Source organism: Osmia bicornis, chromosome 2 (assembly GCF_907164935.1).
Source record: "Osmia bicornis bicornis chromosome 2, iOsmBic2.1, whole genome shotgun sequence".
NCBI lineage: Eukaryota > Metazoa > Arthropoda > Insecta > Hymenoptera > Megachilidae > Osmia > Osmia bicornis.
Genome location: NC_060217.1, coordinates 6,103,304 through 6,124,072, shown reverse-complemented (window position 1 = coordinate 6,124,072; position 20,769 = coordinate 6,103,304). Strand labels below are relative to the sequence as shown.

General features: G+C 34.1%; 4 protein-coding genes across 14 annotated transcripts in view; 1 reads left to right on the top strand and 3 right to left on the bottom strand.

Moving 5' to 3' along the window:
- The window catches only part of LOC114872016 (agrin-like), a 349,276-nt gene extending 346,009 nt beyond the window's left edge, over window positions 1-3,267 (bottom strand). The window contains exons 1-3 of the mRNA XM_046288795.1: window positions 3,189-3,267; window positions 2,963-3,089; window positions 2,650-2,808 (exon numbers count right to left, since the gene is read on the bottom strand). The gene's annotated coding sequence lies outside the window, so the exon portion shown is untranslated. The remainder of the gene's footprint in view (window positions 1-2,649; window positions 2,809-2,962; window positions 3,090-3,188) is intronic.
- Window positions 243-3,855, top strand: LOC114872049. Its single transcript, XM_029178798.2, has 9 exons — window positions 243-343; window positions 436-525; window positions 597-758; window positions 1,734-1,853; window positions 2,110-2,412; window positions 2,667-2,830; window positions 2,902-3,060; window positions 3,467-3,631; window positions 3,696-3,855. The coding sequence occupies exons 1-9, from the start codon at window positions 243-245 to the stop codon at window positions 3,848-3,850; spliced, it is 1,419 nt and encodes a 472-aa protein (XP_029034631.2). The 3' UTR covers window positions 3,851-3,855.
- Window positions 3,856-3,873: 18 nt separating this feature from the next.
- On the bottom strand, window positions 3,874-6,716 carry LOC114872017 (glycine--tRNA ligase). The gene is made up of 4 exons (XM_029178736.2): window positions 6,352-6,716; window positions 4,471-6,151; window positions 4,215-4,402; window positions 3,874-4,150 (listed from the first exon to the last, which is right to left on the bottom strand). The coding sequence occupies exons 1-4, from the start codon at window positions 6,601-6,603 to the stop codon at window positions 4,049-4,051; spliced, it is 2,223 nt and encodes a 740-aa protein (XP_029034569.1). The 5' UTR covers window positions 6,604-6,716; the 3' UTR covers window positions 3,874-4,048.
- A 250-nt stretch (window positions 6,717-6,966) lies between these two features.
- LOC114872028 lies at window positions 6,967-20,703 on the bottom strand. 11 transcript variants are annotated; one of them, XM_029178754.2, is made up of 7 exons: window positions 20,374-20,703; window positions 18,698-19,248; window positions 13,152-18,622; window positions 12,215-13,076; window positions 11,752-12,126; window positions 9,970-11,649; window positions 6,967-9,906 (listed from the first exon to the last, which is right to left on the bottom strand). In XM_029178754.2, exons 2-7 carry the CDS (start codon window positions 19,095-19,097, stop codon window positions 9,644-9,646), a joined length of 9,051 nt encoding a protein of 3,016 aa, XP_029034587.2. In that variant the 5' UTR covers window positions 19,098-19,248; window positions 20,374-20,703; the 3' UTR covers window positions 6,967-9,643. The 11 variants fall into 11 exon arrangements, with proteins under 11 accessions (XP_029034587.2, XP_029034590.2, XP_029034585.2 ...); XM_029178757.2 differs by having other exon boundaries at window positions 18,698-19,183; XM_029178752.2 differs by lacking the exon at window positions 20,374-20,703 and adding an exon at window positions 19,851-20,332.
- Window positions 20,704-20,769: the final 66 nt, after the last annotated feature.

The following is a 20,769-nucleotide window of genomic DNA, read 5'->3' as shown; positions in this document are numbered from 1 at the left end:
TTTTAAAACGGCACTTCGATTCGTGAGTGGATCAAGTGTTGCTACAAATTCGAAATAGCGATAAAAATAATGGTGCTTAAAAAGAAAGTTACTCCGCGACCCCTGTCGTGAAAGTTGGAGAATAATGAAACATTTGTGAATCATTATACATTTTGTATCGTGAACACAATAGTATAACCTTTTTTTTATATTTCTCTTTATTTTTGTATATATCTGTTTAGTTATTTTTCGAATTAAATATAATGGCTCTAAATGTATATGATTATAAAAATCATATAGCACAATGCAATCAGATTGGTAAATTAGATTATTATATTCTGAAAATACGAAGATCATTTTTGAAGTAAATTTGTCAACCTTCAATCTTTAGGTTTTAATAAGTGATATAACTTAAAAATATTTTGAAAAACTATGACATTCTCTTCTTTTAAACAGAGAAACTAAAATTTCTGGTTGCGAAAGTCAGGAAGTGATTTGTGATACATCGGACCAATCAATTGTAGAATCAGAGAACCTGCAGAGCAGGTAAAATTTGTATTAAAATTCAAATAATATCGCTAGAAAATATCTATGAAGAATTGTACTTTTCGTTTTAGTGAAGAGAATGTATGTATTTGTCCAACAGATTCAGTATGCACTTGTGCATTAAGTGAATCAGATTCATTATGGACTTGTGCATTAAGTTTGTCAGATTCAGTATGCAGTTGTGCAATAAGTAATTTAGATTCATTCGATGAAGAACCACAGGAATGCTACGAGTAACATAATCATCCCTTATAATAAAAAAGGTGCTATAAATAAAATGAGCTTACTCACTGAACCTCGCATATTTACAGAGAAAATGATGCTTCTGTTTGTGAAAATTATTCACCAAATCGCGATAAAATAGACGAAACTACTTCATCTATCACCGATCAAAATTCCAAGTAACGTTTATAATTAATAAACGAATACAAAAATAAATATTAGGTTGTTAAAGATGAAAAATTCCTATTTTACATTTTACCTAATTACATAAAATTTACAATTCTATTTGTTTACACTGGTCAATGCACTTTGGAAAAAAAGAAAGTCTCTCTCCGTCTGTATCGACGAACGCTTTTCACCATGCCACAAGATCCAAGAATCGGAATCTTTAGTCGACAAGCTGCTTAATCAGCTTCCTAAGTAATACTTCCGCTACGAAAATATTAAGAAGTACGCGGCAGAAAATTAAAAGATCTAAAATGATGGTTATGCAGGACAGAATATAGAGAAGAATCTCGCGAATACTGGGAAATGATGCTGCATTGCGAGAGGGCAGCGTTCCGAAGGGCAGCGTCAAATTTGCCTTTGCCCTCGAGGGAGGTACGTATATATCACCAGAGGAAAGCCGGCTGAATCCAAAAGCCGAGAACTCAATTAACCCGAACGGCTAGAACTCAATTACAGATGTCGGTATACGTATACGGGAACGCGCGGTGGCTGGTAATTAAAAAGTTATTATGCCCAGGCTCGTTTCTACTGGCACTTGTACTCAACCGCGACGAAACAACCACCTCTCTATCAAAAAGAATTGAATCGTGCCTTTCGTATTACCTTAAGCAAGTAAGTCTTATTGCTTGATCAAAATAACGCGATGGAAACATTGATGATAAGTTAAGTACCTGTTACGCATGATTAACCCTTCACTAATTATATCCTTTTATTTTTGTTTCTATCCTATATACAACTATTGTGTTGCTATTTTATAGACTTATACGTAGTGAAAAAGATAAAAAGGGTATCAGTATCTGGGAACAACTAGTACGTCTAAAGACCTTTGATCAAGTTGGTCGAAAAAATCTAATAAATAATCTTGTACGATTCCTTTGGTAAGTAAATTTTTCTATAAAGTCTGTATATTATATTGTTAAGGGGTTCCCGTGCAAAGTTCAGGAATTTTTAATATATGAATTAAGATAAACAGAATATTAATAATTTACAAAGAAAGTAACGTAAATTTCAATCTAAACAAATTTTGAATTTAATAATTTCTATTATATAGGAAACATAAAATTGTAAAATACTATAGAATAAGTGACATCTATTCAAATACAGCGAGTCTTATATGCGTATCGTATATTGTAGCATACAGACTGAACTGGAATATATTTGTCTGGAGGGTTTGTCATTAACGCCAGACGAAAGCGTTCGACTCGTATCGGCGCTGTACAATTCTCGTAAAACAATGAGATACGTGTATTGTTGGCGCGCATTCGAGAAAATGGTAAACACTGGCCATCGAGTCGAATCAAAATCTTATGAGGATAAAAGTATCGAGAGATACGACTGGTTTCGTGCGATCGGTACTTTGAAATTTCTCACGACATTGTCCGTAAACTACGCATACATAGCAACACCCACGGGGGATCTACTTATCTATCTAGCCAAGTATATCAACTACTTAATCTTTCTTTTTCCTTTCATTCATTATGATTCATCATAATTCATTGTAATTCAAAATTATAAAATATAGACATGCATAAAAATGAATACGGTTAATAATCCTTTAGAATGATGACGCCATTTTCATATTATACTTCCATATTGTATATATGATTATTTATAATCATATTTATTATTAATCGTATTCATAAAAAGTGTAAATTATTTAAGAAACTGACTCACATTTGCTGTAACTGCAGAAAACTCGGTCCCAATTGGCACTGGCTCCAATTGTTGTGTTTGGAAGAAGACATTGTCCGAAGGAGTAATGGAGGCACGAGGATCACAAACGGCGTCATACCAGAAGCTGCTTGGCAGGAGGCTCATTTTTTGGCACCGGCACTGAAAATACAATATGCTATTAGTATGAAACAAGATTAACATATTTCTGACTGAATTTGTCGATGGCAAGTATTAATTAGTAATATTTTTTAGTTGGAATACCGAATTACGATATTCACAAATGGTTCTTTGCAAAAAGCACTCGAATACATACCTTTACACTATCGTCGAGCGTTGATCTGAGATTTCGACAACCCTGGTATCTGAATTGCACATTTAAGACACTTTATTCGTGGTACTCGAACACTTTAGGTAATAAAAGCAACGGAACAGTATATATTCTGAAATATTTATAAACTTTTATGTTAATTTATACTGTAAAACGTTTGCATCACCATCCACTTTCAATTTTTGAAACACAACTAACGCGCATGACTCACCGACGCCTCCTACAGAGTAATGGCGGAAATAACGCTGTTTATCGATTAATGGTATTTCGATTATCAATATCGATGATCAATATTTCGAACTGCAATTTAAATTTAAAATTATGTAATTTTGTTGATCGCTTTGATTTATGTTATCATGATAAAATAGAATCAATTATAAGTTTAATTAAGTTTAAATAATAATTTAGTATTATTTAAAACTATAAATTATTTTTCTTCTGAAAAATTATAGTTATGTGAACTATGTATATTTGTTTAATTTTATCCAGTATACTTGTGTCTGCAATTATGGCATAATCGTGAGGATTTGGATAATCAATTAAACAAACTGTTCATCAATTTACCATCGCTTCGAGTTTTTGAGTTTATCGGTGAAATTCGAAAACTGAAAACACTTTGCACCATGTGTTTACAGATACGATCGTGCAATTGCAGTAATTATTTCACGTATATTATATGTAATAAATACTGGCAATTATTAATTGTTACATATTTCAGAGGTTCATTCTGTTGATATGCAGCTTCAGGAGATTTTACATGGAGATGTAGATAAAGAAAAATGGATAAGGAGTGTAAAATGTTTGATGGTTTGTTTCAAACATGATTTTGAAAAGATGAATGTTAAATTTAACATAGATTTTTACTGCTGGTAATCAAAACTCTTGTATTGCGAAGCAACTGTAAACGTGACAATTTTATTTGTCTTAACATTAGTTTCGACAAATATTTAAAAAAGTAAATGCTTAGAAAATTCGTATTATATAAATGCAAAATAAACATTGCTATTATAGCAATTCATTCACATTTTTATATTACAAATAAATTATTTTGTAAATTTCTTAAATATATTACTATGATTCTTGTTGTTCAAATTTGGGGTACTTCGCTTCAACTTCCAACCATGTAAGTTTTCCATTAGCTAAATCCCTTACAACATTTGGAAGTTCGTCCAACTGCAATTAAAACAAACGATTAATTTTTATTTTTACATTTTAAAGTTTCATAATATTTACTCACATTTATTCTAACTTGGCCCATACTGTCTCGTTCTCGAAGCGTAGCGGTATGAGGCATTTTCAGTGTATCAAAATCTATAGTAATACCAAATGGTATTGCAATTTCGTCCGTTCGCGCATATCTGCGTCCAATACTGCCTGAAGAATCGTCTACTTTGTGCGAAACATCTACTTTGGTGAGATTCTGAGCTGTAATAGTTACATAAATGTTTGAAAAATTTGATACCCTTTAAAATAGTTTTAAAAAGTACACTTACATAATTGTTTTACAAATGGCATAAAATCATCGTTACTACTAAGTGGTAACACTGAACATTTCAAAGGAGCCACAACGGGTGGTAAGCTAAGATAAGTTCGTTTTTCATCTCCTTCCCTTGTTCTGAAGTTATGTTCAAAGATGGCATACATAATCCGACCAATACCAAATGATGGTTCAATCACAGAAGGTATAATTTCTTCTACATGTACAGTTTTCTGATATCGTTTTACTTGAATCATATCTTTTGTAATTTTTACCTCTGCATCATTAGCAAGTTTTAAATTACATTCCCCATTCTCATTAAGTTCAGTTTCCATAGAATTAATACTACTCTCATTTAATTCTGCTAATGCATCCTGTACTAATTTACTATCTTTCTTGAATGTTTTTCCAATTAAAACTTTATTTGGTACTATTTCGCATACACCAACATTTTTTGGTGCTGACAATTTTTTCTCTGCTACTAATTTTACACCAGTGGCTTTTGTATGTTGAGTAAGATCGTAAGCAGAACGATCTGCACAACCAACACATTCAATCCAGCCATAAGAAGTTAGACACTCTGCATCCCAACAATCACATGCATAATGAGCCATTTCATTTCCCATGTGTTGGCGGAAACGTAACTTTTTCGGGTCAATTCCAACTTTAATTAAAAATTGGTAAATTCTACCCATAAAATATCCTAATGTTTCATTGGCTATAAGCTTTGTTGATACTGCATCACCTAAAATTACATGCTGTGCACTCTTTCCATCCATTTGATTGCATGCAGAATATAAAAGCAAAGTTAAGTTTTTAACTGTTTCAAACTTGGGGTGGCTTTTGTCACTAGGATCACAAAAATGTTCTATTTCTGCCATAGTGAATTCTCTCACTCTAATTAGACCAGATCGTGGAGAGATTTCATTACGAAATGCATTTCCAATCTGAGCTGCAGCAAATGGTAATCTTTCTTGATTAAATGCAAGTAATCTCTTAAAATTTACAAAGATACCCTGAGCAGTTTCTGGCCTTAAAAATCCTTTTACAAGACCAGAAGGGCCAATTTGAGTTGCAAACATTAAGTTAAACTCTATTGGCTCTGTTAGATCATTCCCAGAGAGTGGGGACTTTATATTAAATTTAGATAAAACTGCAGCCATTTCATCTTTAGTCATTCCATCTAATTTAATAATAATATCTTTGCATTCTGCACGTGTATCTTCACTAGTTTTTTTATCACTAATAACTTTTTCTAGATGTGATTTAATTAAGTGATCTAGTCTATAACATTCTCCACTTTTTGTATCTTTAACCATTAAATCTGCAAATCTTTCAACATGTCCAGATGCTTTAAGTACAGGTTCTGGTGTTAAAATGGAACAGTCAACTTCTAGCATTTGCTCCTCCAATACAAAGAAACTCCTCCAAACATTTAATAAATTTGTTTTCAGTGCACAACCCATTGGTCCAAAATCAAATTGACCGGTAATTCCTCCATAAATTGCAAAAGATTGGTCATAGAAAAATCTACGCTTTAAAAGATCTTCCATTCTTGCTTTATCAAATATTGTTGTTTCTGAAAGGGATAACTCTTTGTCTTCCAACAATTTCTTACGAACTTTAAGTTCTGCAACTGCTTTTTTAATGTCCAATTCTGGAGCTCCATCTGATTTGAGTTTTCTTACATAGTCACCCTTTAAAAATAAAATATAAGTAATATTAAACAAAAGACAACTGCTATAACTATAACAATATTAAACAATTAAATTATTTAATTCAACATGCATGATATCAGTGATAGTAGAAATCAATTGTTATCATAGAAACATATTGCAATGTGTCACACATGTAACTACACTTAACAATAAATAATTATCAACCATATGGTACTTACTTGTTCCTTAACACTTTCTCGAAGAGGAGTTAAGATCTCCTCGATCTTTGGATCCGACATATCGGGTAAAATTTGTATCTTTACTTTACGGTTCTGTTTCTTGGTACCCCAAGTATTGTAATCCCACTTGCTGGAAGTTAACCTAGTGGTGACAGTAAATCCTCGAACAAACTGTTTAATTAAGATACTCTTGCATGTAGCATGTGCAGTTTCCCTGTAAAAAAGGTACAAGTTACGCGAAATGAACTGCATTCGCAGCGATTTTCACTTTCTCATTCAAGAAACAATACTCGGTGCTTCTTGCTGGAAAAGAATTCCGGGTGCCGAATTCCTACAGTACAGTACTGTTGGCGGAATCATAGATCAAATTTAAATTCTTGAACCAATATAATTTCAGAAAAAATTACGAAATATAAAGTACATGTATATTTATACATGTTTTATGACATTATTTTTCTACTACTGAAGTATAAAACATCAATATTATAAATAAAAACCATTTATTATCTATAACGATATTATTATATTTTTTCATAAAGAATATATTTTAAAACAAATAACATTGTATGAATACAACTAAAAAATTATGTAATGAAAAAATAAAAGTACACAATATGTCGCGCGTACGCAAATATATATTTATTCTTTTTTTTGTTTTATTAAATTAGTGAAATATTACTAAACTAACTTCTTTGTTATAAAAAAAACTATTTCTCTTAATTTCAAATCATTTTATTTTCTTTGTACACCATAGCACGGTTTATGGAAAAATTACAATTACAGAAACATTATGTATAGAAAAAAATATGAGAAATTTTCTCCTAAGAATTTATATTAATTATAACTTTTCAATAAACCTAGCTTGTGTGTGATAGTGAATCACATAATGTGCTTAGAGAAGAAAGTATAATCAAGAATGTTTTCTTTGTGCTACCGTAAGGATGTTGAAATTTTTATAGGTAGACTTATTTCTTAATTACATCATTTTGACATGTAAATAATAGGTTTTTTAATTCTACGCATCTACATGCACCATATGTTACTTCCAAGTTAGATGGTTGGTCAGATGTAAGGGTAAACGTTGTTATACAAACAATTATGTATATATACATATATATGCTTCAATTTCTCTGCATAACAATACTACAATCAAAAACAATCTTGATCAGTGTAAACAATTTATTTTACATAAGAGCAATACTCTGACATCAAAAAAGCGATATTAATGGATAATGTATAATAATAAATAAAGTATGAAATGTAAATAATGGGTATTTACAAGTATGTAAATGGCAAAAAAGCTATAACAGAGACAAAATAATTGTTTTATCTTTCGTAAATATAATCTCGTATGTATTTTGCAATAGATTCTGTCGCTTGTTTGCAAAATTACATCTTACATTAATGTCGCGTCACGTAATACCTGTACACTTAGAACCTAGAAAACGTGCAACTATAACACGTACCAACATGTAAGATGCTTGTGTTTCTCGCAAGACGCAAACACGTGACAGATTCACTGAGAAACACATACTAATAGTATCCAGCATGATTGCTTACTCTCTACAATAATTCGCCTATAATATTTAAAGGGAGCACCATGATAAACACGCATGCGGCTCTATGTCCCACTTGGAAAATTGATTAAAGATCTCGTGCGCGTACTCCCAATTAACTTATGTTAACATAAATGCACAATTCCAATCCAGCACACTAACAATCTCAATTGTTACATCTCACTTCTATCAGTTTCATGTAGGATCAAAGCATAACTTTGATCCTAAATAAAAATATACAAGCAAAAATGTTACACGAGATTATGACAAAATATCACAGTTCCGAGTTTGAGAAGTCGCTTCTGAAAATCATGGCTCTCCCTATCGTTCTTTTATTCATATTCCAAGACAGTCATGAACTGTAAGACATCCTAGTTAACAACAATCCTACACTCTACTATGAGATTATCTATTTCAGAAATTGTAACGTTTAATAATAATACGTAGTCATATACAACTTGCTAAGGATGCTGTAAACTGTATACTGGCTGCTAAATGTTTCGAGTGAATACTGTACGTATAATGTATGTAAAAAGTCAGAAGTGTTACACAGATTCAGAGCATATTATATAAATGAAGCCTAATTTTACTGTTCAAAGATTAATCGTTGAAAACACGGAAACTGAACGATGCGCGATGTACAATTTACTTTTATGGAAGAGTGACGAATTATATAATAATATATAATTAAAAAGTACTATAAAAAATACATAGTACTATAGTAGAAACATTAAAAGTATTAAATTATTTTAGCATATAATGTCCCAGATATTACTATTTTTTAAACACTTTAAATAATATTATTTCGTTATAAAATCTACATCACTCTTCTTCCATTAACATAGAGAAACAAAAATCGATAGATTTTAAAGCGATATAATATATTGCTATTTCAAATGTATATGAAATTGAAGATGGAATGCTGATGTATAAAATTTTATAAACAGTACATTTTCCTTTCTCTTACATTTTATAATCTTTCGAGTATTGTGCTTGATTAAAATGATTTCCTTCATCTTTTTCCTCTCAGAATATAAAAATCTGATCAATGTAGCATTTGATAGCATTTATGCATAAAGTTAAGAATAGAATACAGCATTCCTTTCTTCTTTATGTTTCCTTGTGTAAAAGGTACAAATTTATTTCTCATTTTATACTCCTAGTTCCGTTGATACCCATTAATCAACTTTAATTGATTGTTGTTAAAAATAAATAATTGTAAGTAATGAAAACTTTATATATATATATATATGTATATTAAAACCATTTTCAAATAATTTGGTTAATTAATTGCGTATTAATTACACATTGAAAATTTATAAAATGAAAATAAAATATAATAAATGTTAATACTTTTATCAGATAATGGAATATTAAACTGAGAAATCATCTGTACACTTATGAACATTGATATATCATTTAGTCGAATAGACGCATCGTAAAACGGTATGACAGTCAGGGCTAAATATTTTGAACATTTCAACAAATTGCACAGTTCAAAGTTAAGTGAGATTATCTCCTCTCCTTCGACATAAATTCAGTACTTACGATCAAAGTACCTGCGAAAATTGATTATCTTAATATAATACTTGTGACTAAATATTTACATCAATGCGTTTTACAGCTTCAGTCTATTAAGCTTCTGAATCGCGACAGCCTTCAAAACTTTCGCAATATGCGACATTTTATGAAATTATTGTTAAACTAATCAAGTATGGTAATGCGACTTAAATTTACTACTGAGCAGGTGGTTGTGGCTCGCTAGGCATGTTAGGATTTGGATATGGTGATAAAAATGAATAATTCGGATAAGGCGGTGGTGGATGTGGGAATGGAGGATAATAATTAGGTGGGTGTGAAGATGGAGGTGCATAACCTCTATGGATATAAGGATCTGTTGGTGGAGGAGGACCATGAAATGCCGTATACATGCGAGCGTAATCTGTATTGTAACTCGGCCCGCCGTATGTTGGATATCCAGGAGCACCTGTATCACAAACTTTATTTCAACACACATGTATTTTGTCAATAAATAATATTATATAAGAAAATCTGAACTTACCACCTGGAGGATAAGCTGCTGAAGAAGCAGGCGTTGGAGGATAATGCTGTGTGTATGGATCATACGGTCCTGGAGGATACGGTCCAGGATAACGACTACTCGTGGGATGACTAAACGCCGTAGGTATATGCGTATCTTCTCTACTAGGAGCACTTGCAACTGTTGTAGTTGCAATCGTCTCTGTACTTTTCGTTTCTGTTGTGTTCGCTAATGTTTTGGCAGTAGTATTAGGTACTTGTGAATATGCAGGAGGCACATTCATCATTGTCCTCTCTTCTATAGGCTTTCCTAAATCTGGTTGTGGTTTAGCTGTGTCAATTGGTAATCTTGAGTTTGTTGAATGAGGTGGAACACCGGGGAAATATGTTCCATAAGGAGTAGACAACGATCGTGATCGAGGATCACTATAATCGTAATACCGAGGATATTGGGCATACGGGTAACCTTGCGGCATGTTAGGAGGTTCACTTTGTATAGACGTTTCGCGCATACTTGGTTCTACTGTTTTTGGAGATGTGATAGTATTAGTTCCAGTACAGACAGATGGAGCAGAAGAGCCAATAGTTGAGTCTGTTATACCTTTAGGAACTTCCGTGCCCCGTAACGTAGGCGTTGGTGGTACTTGCATACTTGACGGTGAAGGCTGCTGTGATAACAACGATGATAATGGAGTCGATGGTGTCGATTGCGTTAAGACTTGTGATGGAATTTGTGGTGGTCCTTGCGATGATAACTGAGGTGGCATCTGTGATGGTATTTGTGGTTGTACTTGCGATGATATCTGAGGAGGTACCTGCTGCGATATTTGCGATGGCAGTTGCGATGGTGCCTGCGGTAGTACTTGTGATGGTACCTGCGATGGTATTTGCGGTGATACTTGTGGTGGTACCTGTGGCGGTATTTGCGATGGTATTTGCGATGGTACTTGCGATGGTAACTGTGATGATAGTTGCGACTGCATTTGAGGCGGTACTTGCGGTGGATCTTCAATTATAATTTCATCGTTAGGCGTATCTCTTTTCTCTTGCTGAGTTTGAAAAGCATGTCCATAATTTGCTAATGTATCAGATGTTTTCGTGACTTCCTTTTCAATAGAAGGAGAACATTGTTTATCAATCTTTGATGTTAATTCCGTTTCTGTTTGATCGTGTTGTGTTTGAACTCCTTGCGCAGTTACAGAATCCGAAGAGTACACTTGGCTATTTTCCTCGGATGACTTTTGTAAAGAGCTGTCAGTATCTGAATTGGTCATGCGGTTATGACTCGAAGGGCTATAGTCTGTGTTGGAACTCACTTCCGCAACCACGTCCTCTAATCTAACTTCTTCTACCCTTTGTTCGGTTCTAACCTGACCATCCGAAGAATTGGAATTTTCTCCAAGTGCTGAATGATCTACTGGTTCCTGTTTTACTTTTGGTAACCTCGACAAGGAGACCTGGTTGGTTAAATTAACTTGACTCAAATAAGGTTTGGCAGTCGCGGTAGCCACTGGTTTTGGTCTTTTTGAAGCTTCTTTATCAGCAAATGGTCTGTAATTAGGACCACCTCCTGGTTTATTGACTGAACGAGCATTCGTTGGATTACTCGAAGATGATTTCGGTATTATAGAAATGGCTGAATTATTTCTTAGTGGAAACCCAACTTCGGGTTTAGAATTCCTCTGGACCATTGACGATACACCTATAAATATTTATTTACATTGAGATTATAAATGGAAATACATTTCTGAAAATGAGAAACCATAATTTTAATAAAATTGAAATTATTTCGTTGTTAACATACCTTTTTTCGGCTCTTCGTCCCGTTTCTGTTGATTTAATTTGAGAGCCGTTCGAATAGCAATAATTTTACCAGATTCTAATTGCATATAAATACCCTTTGGACTTTTCAGTACCATTACCCGCTGACCTGCTTTCAATACGATACTTCCTTTATCAGGTGAATTAGTAGGAATAACAACATCCAAAGGTAACGTCATTTCTTGTGCACTCATTCCTTGTCTCTGCCATACTTCTGCTGGTATCCATCTACTACCCGTTACGCCACGTGAACCTAAACCTTCAGCCCCGCGTTGTTGCATCGGTCTAACCGAAGCTACTGGTTTAGAAGTGGTACTGCTATCGCCGCCTCTAATTGCTCTGATTTGTAGTCCACCTGCTATAATAACACAAAAGTTCATTAAAAATCAATGAAATCAATCTAAACATAAATGTCTTAATACGCTAACATTTAGAATGAATCGTACCCCGAGTTGCAGTGTTGCCGGGCACATAGTTATAACTAGGCCTAGAACAATTAGCAGCCATTTTTTCAAGCTCGTAACCACGCCGAGCCAAACGTTTTTCAGCTTGACTAAGCTTCTTATCTTTTCTATCAACAAGAAGACTTTCATGATGAAATGGCTGCTTGGTAAGTAACGAAGAGTGTCGTTCCAATACACGATGCATGACTTCATCGGTATAACTATCCTTAGATTGAGAAAAATCTTGTACTTGACTATCCTCTTCCCAATCCCAAGATAGTGTGGTTGCTTCTTTCAACGAGAGATGAGCATCTGGATTGCACTGATCAACAACACGATCAGCCATTCCTTGTTTACTAATTTGCCTATCATATATTTTCCTTTCTAAACAATTATCGGTAACCAAACGATAAACAAAACAAGGTTTCTGTTGTCCATATCTATACACCCTACAAACAGCTTGTGTATCGTGACAAGGATTCCAGGAAGCATCAAAGACAATAGCACGATTCGCGCCAACAAGATTAATGCCGAGTGAACCGGCACGCGTTGAAACCAGAAAAAGATGAATCTTTGGATTATTGTTAAATTCATTAATAAGCTTCTCTCTTTCTAGAGCGCTAGTACTTCCATCCAGTCTATAATAATTTACATTTTTGATCCACGCATCTGTTTGTCCATCTGGATGCTTCAAACTATTTCTAGCTAAAAAATCTTCAATAAGATTCAACGTAAACAATGATTGAGAAAATGCTAAAACACGATCGCCAAGCTTAATTGCTTCTTCCAAAATACAAAAGAAAATTGTCATTTTTGCAGATGCATCAATTAATCCTGGTACATAGCCTTTCATTAGCTCTGTTGCCTAAAAATAAAAATATTATTTAATTACTTAGAACTTAACACTGTTAACACTTAGAACTTAATCTGTTACACTTACCCAATCATATGGAATTCCAGGATCTTCTTTCACTCCTGGAGAACTTTTACAATCCTTTTCTTCATCCTTTGTAAGAATTTCATCGTCCGATTTTTCTTCTTTATCTTTATCCAATAAATCGTCTTTGTCTTTCTCTTCTTCTTTTATTAGATCATTCTGATTCAATCTTGGACTATGTATTGTGCTAATATTTTGCACAGATCTAGATCCTGGTGTCTGACAATTTGATTCAGAACTATAACCCGAACTAGTAGACAGATTACTTTGATGTATTGGTTGACTTTGAACACCAACGCTCGTTGTCATCTCTTTACTATTTTTCTCAGGTTGTCCTGAGTTTTGAATGTGAACGGTAGATTGCGGAGGTTTTGTATCATCCGAACGTGTATTAACATCTGAATTATGATTGTTACTATAATCGTAAGATTGATTTTGATAATTTTGTGATGGAAAATAATTGTTCTGATAACGATTCACATTTGGATTCACATCTCGATAATATGGATCATTACATTGATCAGTTTGAAATGGCTGAGAATAGTTTCTTTGCCAGTAAGCATCTTCTGGTCCTTTCATTTGACCCACTTGATTCTGATGTGTACTGTCTGATGGATAACTTGATAAAACAGTGTTCTGTGATTGAGATTGATTTACTGGATAATTATTTGTCGAATTAGTGTTTGAACTTCCACTTTGACGATCAGTTGAAAATTCGTGAGAAGTATTTGCTGTTGGTGTATAATTTTGTGCTTGTTGTTGATTATCTGCCCTGGGATACAGTTGGTCATTTTGACTCAATGTGGAGGTTGATGTTTGTTGATTTTGAGAATACGAAAGTGGCTGATTTTGAGATTGTGGCATCTGTCCTTGTTGAGAAGTACCATATCTATGCGCTGAAGCTTGTGGCATTGATGCTGAATTTTGGTGATTAGAGCTATATGTATGGTTTGTACCTGATGGTGCTCCAGTCTGGTTCTGTACAGTAGGTGGGTATGAAGATTGATTTTGTGGTGCTGATGGAGATACAAGATGAGAGTATCCATGAATAGTATTCTGTGCATTTGAAACTGGCCCTTGTTGGTCTTGGGAATATCCATGTGTTTGAGTAGGAGCATTTGAAGCTGACTGACTTGGAGGGTACGAAGATGAATTTTGTGGTATGTTCATTTGATTCTGAGCTGGTGTAGAATATCCGCGCATTTGATTTTGTGGAATCGAAGCTTGATTCGTGGGATTAGTCATATATGAATGAGACTGATTTTGTGGTATCGAATTTGAAGATTGCTGATTAAAAGCAAGAGATGTTTGTGACGAAGGATTAGAGTTCACTTGTGGTGGATAATTGTGAGACTGATTAGGCAATGGCATATTTTGTGACTGTGAACCAGTGTAAGTATGAGAAGAATTTTGTATGGTAATATTTTGATTCTGCTGATTAGACTCAAAACCGCGATTTTGACCAGATGTTGTATTCTGTCCTGGTTGATTCGAAAGGTACCCAGTAGTTGGAGTTTGAGATGTTGAATTTTGATTTTGTTGACTCGCACCATATCCTAGGGTAGAGTTTTGTAATGGCTGGGTTTCATTTCGCGAATACATTGGATTTGTTTGTCCTGTTGCAGAATTGTAATTTTGAGTCTGATTTGGTGTATACGAAGAATAATCCGATAATGGCATATTTGGAGATTGATTTGGCAACTGTGATTGAAAGGAAGATTGATTCTGAACTTGAGGATAATTATTAGAACCCTGATTCATATTTGGTGCATAATTACGTCCATGATCTTGGTAGGTATAAGATTGACGTGAAAACATTCCAGGTACTTCATAATTGTTTCCTTGACTCTGATCCGGCCGAAAGTCTGAATTAGCAGGGGTAGCTGTGTACCTTTGTGGATGATTATTGGTAGACTGCTCATTGTTTGGCATGTAATTTTGTGATTGATTAGGATAGTTTTGTGAAGTACTGTATCCAGGAGTTTGTGCATACGTTTGGAATGATTGATTTCCATACCTCTGCGAACCTTGATTATTGTAAAATTCATTGTACTCTCCCTGATTACTATCGTTTCTGTAATAGGTGGTTTGATCATTTGATCGATAATTTTGATAGCCATGAGAATATGAATTTTGCGGTACAGAATTCGAATATCCTGAATTATTCATCGACATGGGGTAATTAGAATAATTGTTCTGCTTTGAAGTGGCATGCGAGTTATCAGACTCTGCATTGTCAGCATTAGATGACGAAGAGGCATTAGGTTGTACGCTAGCAGCAGGTTTATTTTTTATAGTTGTATTCGTTTTCTTTCCTTTCTTAGATTCTCCTTTCGTCTGACGAGCTTTCGAGCGTTTACCTCCGGGAGTAGATTTTTCACCGATTGTTTCTTCTAGATCTAGATCATCCTCTTCATTAGCTTGCCTTTTCCGTAGAAAATGATATAAAATATCAGGATGATTCCAGATTTTACAACATACCGCAAAAGCTTTTAATGGATTAGGTACAGCACGTGTTTTAACTACTTGATTCATAAATGTATCATATAATTTGCGTTGATGCGGTGTCATTCTAACAAGAAGAATATATTCTTCCTTACGCGGCAAAGAAACCTGCAATACAGAATGAGATCTTCTTTGTACAAAACCCTCCAACAAAGCATGCAAAACATGTGCACGGTATCTCATTAATCTTATATCTTGTGGTGTTGAATCAATACATTGCCCATTTTGAATTGGCCTTTCAAACATGTTACAGAATTCATTTTTTGTTCCTAGATAATTAGGTCTCACAAAATCAACCATACACCAATATTCTAAGAGATTATTTTGTAATGGATAACCAGTCAACACAATTCTGCGTTTTGTGCGCATTTGTTTTAAGGCCAGACTAATACTAGCATGAGAATTTTTTATTCTATGTCCTTCGTCACATATAACTAAATCAGGTCCTGGATTAACCAGAGCTGAATGCATTTCATCTAATAGTCCCTTATTTTTGTCTTCTTCCTCGACATCAACGGTGTCCTTAAAAGGCTGTCCGCGCTTTCTTTTTGCTTTGTGTGGTTTTTTCAAAGATAACTGTCTATACAATTCATATCCAATTAATAAAACACCGCCTCCTACTTGCCAATCTTGGATTACTCTGGCTCTTGCTGTCATAGTTTTATGAGAATCATTTAAAATATGTAAACGAAAATGTCGTGGCCTTACTTCCATACCTATCGGAGCATCTACACTGTATGGGGTTTTAACTTTTTCAATTTCTTTTTTCTCTTCATTTACTACCTCCTCCTTTGTTGTGCAAGTACCTTCCTCTTTTTTTATCGTTTCTTCTGGTTCTTTTTTTACATTTATTTCCGATGGATTCAAAGGAGTTGCAGTATTTTTAAAACATTCTTTTTTCGATTCGAAATCTGTTTCTTGCATTGGTCGATTTGCATAATTAGGGAAGGTATTGGTAGAATTATCATAATTTTGATACACTGATTCATGGTGATTTTCTGCCCCATGATACATAGTATTGGTATTTCGCGATTCCATACCTGGGTACACAGGAGCCTGTGGCCTGTTTTCCAAACCAGGATACATATTGCCAGAATTCTGATTTTCTACTCCAAACTTCGTTTCCGGTAAATTCGATCTCTGGTGCATACCATGACAATTTACTTCTGATTTCATCGAGTCGAAATTGGTAATTGAATTAGGATTTGTATTATATATTGTATTTTGCGCAAGATCATTCTGATAGTTTTCATTCATATGTACTTGTGAATCTGGCATATTTTTATTCAACATATTATCTTGCACGTAACCAGGCATTACATTGTGAGTTTCATATCCTTGATGGGCATAAGGATTTTCTGGCATGATGTTCATAGATTGAGATGTACTTTCTTGCCCGAAACGATGAGCTGACTCCGTACTAATAGGCCTTGATATATTCGACATATTCGACATATTTGATACATCACTCTGATTCATATATTCATCTTTAATTTCTTGTTTAAGTTCTACACCAGTTTCTGATTTAACACTTGAGCCCTTGTTAAGTTTTTCTGGGGCATTTGGATCCTCGTATGGTAACCACATATTAAATTCCGCTAACCAATTTTGTAAAGTATTAATAGGCATAATACAAAGAACTGTTTTAGCTGTAGTACATCGAAAAAAAATATCACAAAAGCTAGCAACTTGTAAAGTTTTTCCTAAGCCCATACTATGAGCTAGAATACAACCAAATCCAGAACTAGTTTTGTATCTTTCAATACTTTCAACAATATTGTCAAAAAGAAAGCGAATACCACCAATTTGATGAGGTTTAATAATACGAGCTACCTGTGGAGCTAAATATACATCAGGTTCAGTTTCAGGATGACCCACATTAATTAACACTCTACCATGTTCATCTGGAATGTTATATCTATCATTCGTATGCATGCCGGAGTTGGATGGATCATCTTCGTTGTCTGTTTCTTCTTCTCCACTTGGATCACTTAAAACTATGCAATCATCATCCGAACTTTCGCTAGAGCTAGATATTGTAACCACGTCTTTGCCTTTAGCTGATTTCTGGGACTTCGGTCCAGCTGACATTTTTTTAGCGGTATGCATTTGTTTCTCCCGCAAAGCTTCTTCAGCTTCTATGTCAGAAATTTCGGAATCTGAGTAATATTCAGATCTATCCATAGGTTCCTTCTTAGGGACCACGGGTGATATGCTCACGGAAGGAGTCATCATTCGGATTCTTTGTTGTAACATATTAGGACCAATAGGACGGCTTGGAACTCTAGAAATTGATGTCTGTGCCCCTTGGTAAGCACCTCTACCTTTTTGCCAACGAGATCGTTCTACCGATCTTTGTATTTGACTTGCTTGCATATTAGAAGTGGTTTGAGATACAGTCCCAGATCCAGAATTTACTTTAAGAAGCACTGTATTTGGTAAACGAACTGGTGCAGATGGAGATGACGACGAAGATGATTGTGAAATAATAGTACCTGCTTGATTTTGTTTTCCTTGTAAAAGACTGATTACCCTTGTTTGCGTTTTATTATTTTGTCTATTTATTGCAATCTGTCTTTGTACTTCGCGAATAATTCTTTGCTGCTCCTGTACTCGTCGAAGACGTTCCATTTCTTGCCTCTGAGCTGACAGAGTGGCTTCATCAAGCTGAGTTTCATCCATAACTTCTCTAATATTTCTTCTCATGTTTGCTAACTTCTTTTCTGCCTTTGTTTCACATTCTGAAGCAGATCCATCATTTCCATCATCTTTTTTCTGCTTCTTTTTAGCTGAATCAGAATGTTCTGAATCAGCATGCCTCTTGTTACTTTCCACATTTTCTTCTTCCATAGAATGACCTTCGTGTTTGTCATTTTCATGTCCTATGCTCCCTTCGTCATCTGTGTCCTTTGAAATTGGTTTTCCAAGTAAATCTGCTTCTGACACTTCCTGGCCCTCTATTGGAGCTCCTTTTGTCACAGTTAAAAATTGTTTTAATAATATACCATCGCATAATTTTTATGAAAAAATAATATTATACTAACCTTCCAATGGCAAAGTATCCAAAATGTTAACTGGTTCATCGTCATCCTCTTCAGGTTGAGAATGATGCTGATGTTCTGCTTCCACTCTTACTCCAATTTGTGAATCAATTGTTTCATCCAAATCCATATCGTCCCCTGAACCTTCAGACCGTATTTCTTCTATTTCTTCCGATTGTAATGCATCATTTTTCTTTTCATGCTCTCCATCAGATGTTTCACCACTAGATTCCTCTGAACTTTCATCATTTCCTGTTTGAGGTTCTACATTGTTCATATTTGTATTTGTTGAAGTTTCATTAGACATCATTGTTTCATTAGGCTTAGAGCCTGAACGAGGAGTCACACGTTCTATAGTGACATCCCCAATACGTGTTAAAAAACTGTCCAAACTATTTGACATGATGTGCAAAGTTCATTAAGTCACAGTGTGTTCTATTGAAATTTTGTATGAAATCATGGAATGTCTTGACACTTTTTTTCATAACACTAGCAATTAAATTATTTTATATATCACTTATATTATTTATCCTTAATTTTATGTTCTTTAATGCCTGTAATAAGAAATGTATTCCTTTATATGCTTAGTTCGAAAGAAATTACTAAAATCTCTCACATTAACAAATATACTTTATAGAAATTAAAAAACTATAAAAAAATATACCATAATAAAAATTAAACATGATTGTTAGAAGTATAAAATAAACAACATGAAATGAAAATATTGCACTGCATAAATGTATATAATATAAATAAAATTTTATGATTTATTTAATTTTTAGTGTAAAAACGTAACGTACAATTTTAAATGAGTAAAAATTTACTGTACAATCATGGAATACATTGCTATATCACATACAATTATCTTAAATGATATAATTGTGCAATAATAAATCTCACACAAAACTAACATCTATAAAACAAAATTTACTTTGTTACATATAAAGTAAAACAAATAAACGTTCAATAATGTTAAGATTAAAATATCTAAATATCAAAATAGAAATGAATTATTGTAAACTTATATTTAGGAATGTTTACATAGAAGACTGCATGCGTTGACATATTATTAGAGTGTGTATAGATTTAAAAACAAGGTATTTCTAAATAGTATAGGAATTATAAATTACTCTAAGACACTTGTAATTAAACACACTTGTTGAGAGATCAGCTTAGTCACATTCTTAAGCTGACGGGCAAACTCGAACGGCAACGACTTAGACCATACTGTTAAATGAAAGGGTTATAGCAAAGGTACAACTTGGTTTCTGACAACGTAACTGACCAAGTAGTGACAAGATATTCATAATGTTCTAAGTTATTCGGAATAGGAACTGTCAAACAGAGAGATTAAAAGCAACCCAGAATGTTTGTTTTTGGACGAGCCGATCCGGCTCAATGATTAACACTAGGAAGTCGTCTCGTTTTGTAACCGGCGTCAATTCAAATCTTACACAAGTTTGATTTTACTTGTAATCCGCGTTTACGACTGCTTAATTAGCTGTTAATTGCGGATTAAAAATAATGACACACACATACACACGTCCGATGGACGCCATAGCGTCGTTCGCCGCTCAACGAACACGGTTCTCCGCAATGTCCGAAGATCAGCGAACAAGCCTTGTCACTCGGGTTAATGTACGCATCATTTTCATCTCGCCACCTAATTTTCTTTTCACCTAAAATGCATGATGGAGTGACGAAGATTCACTGGATCACCAAAACTTCACTTAAGTCCGCACGCGTTACTCTCAAGCTTTCCGCGGCATTTTTTTTCACACGCTTTTTCTAACAAGTATATTCCACTCGGTGGAACGCCATCTTAGCTGCGCTATAAAATACATCCGCTGACAAGTGCGAGTGCGATGGAACGACATCCCGACTTTATTTTACATTTTCTTTTTATGCCTTTGATTACTAATTTCAATCAATATTTTTTGTAATTTAAAGTAATCCAGTTCAAACGGATGATCGTAAAATTATATCAAATAATTTCTGTGCTTAGATCTATATTCAAGTTCATTGTTCAAATATTATATTAAAAATATATTATTTGGTACTACATATAAATAAAA

Bases quoted from the DNA above. Each gene is read 5' to 3' on its own strand.
- LOC114872028 (XM_029178754.2), bottom strand. From the start codon at position 19,097: ATGTCAAATAGTTTGGACAGTTTTTTAACACGTATTGGGGATGTCACT. The intron at 13,077-13,151 runs GTAAGTGTAACA...TTTTATTTTTAG, and splicing joins CTGGAATTCCATATGATTGG to GCAACAGAGCTAATGAAAGG. The intron at 11,650-11,751 runs GTATGTTAACAA...AAATATTTATAG, and splicing joins GGACGAAGAGCCGAAAAAAG to GTGTATCGTCAATGGTCCAG.
- LOC114872049 (XM_029178798.2), top strand. From the start codon at position 243: ATGGCTCTAAATGTATATGATTATAAAAATCATATAGCACAATGCAAT. The intron at 2,413-2,666 runs GTATATCAACTA...CTGTAACTGCAG, and splicing joins CTACTTATCTATCTAGCCAA to AAAACTCGGTCCCAATTGGC. The intron at 3,061-3,466 runs GTAATAAAAGCA...AATTTTATCCAG, and splicing joins GTGGTACTCGAACACTTTAG to TATACTTGTGTCTGCAATTA.
- LOC114872017 (XM_029178736.2), bottom strand. From the start codon at position 6,603: ATGCAGTTCATTTCGCGTAACTTGTACCTTTTTTACAGGGAAACTGCA. The intron at 4,403-4,470 runs GTAAGTGTACTT...TAACTATTACAG, and splicing joins GCCATTTGTAAAACAATTAT to CTCAGAATCTCACCAAAGTA. The intron at 4,151-4,214 runs GTGAGTAAATAT...TTTTAATTGCAG, and splicing joins TGGGCCAAGTTAGAATAAAT to TTGGACGAACTTCCAAATGT.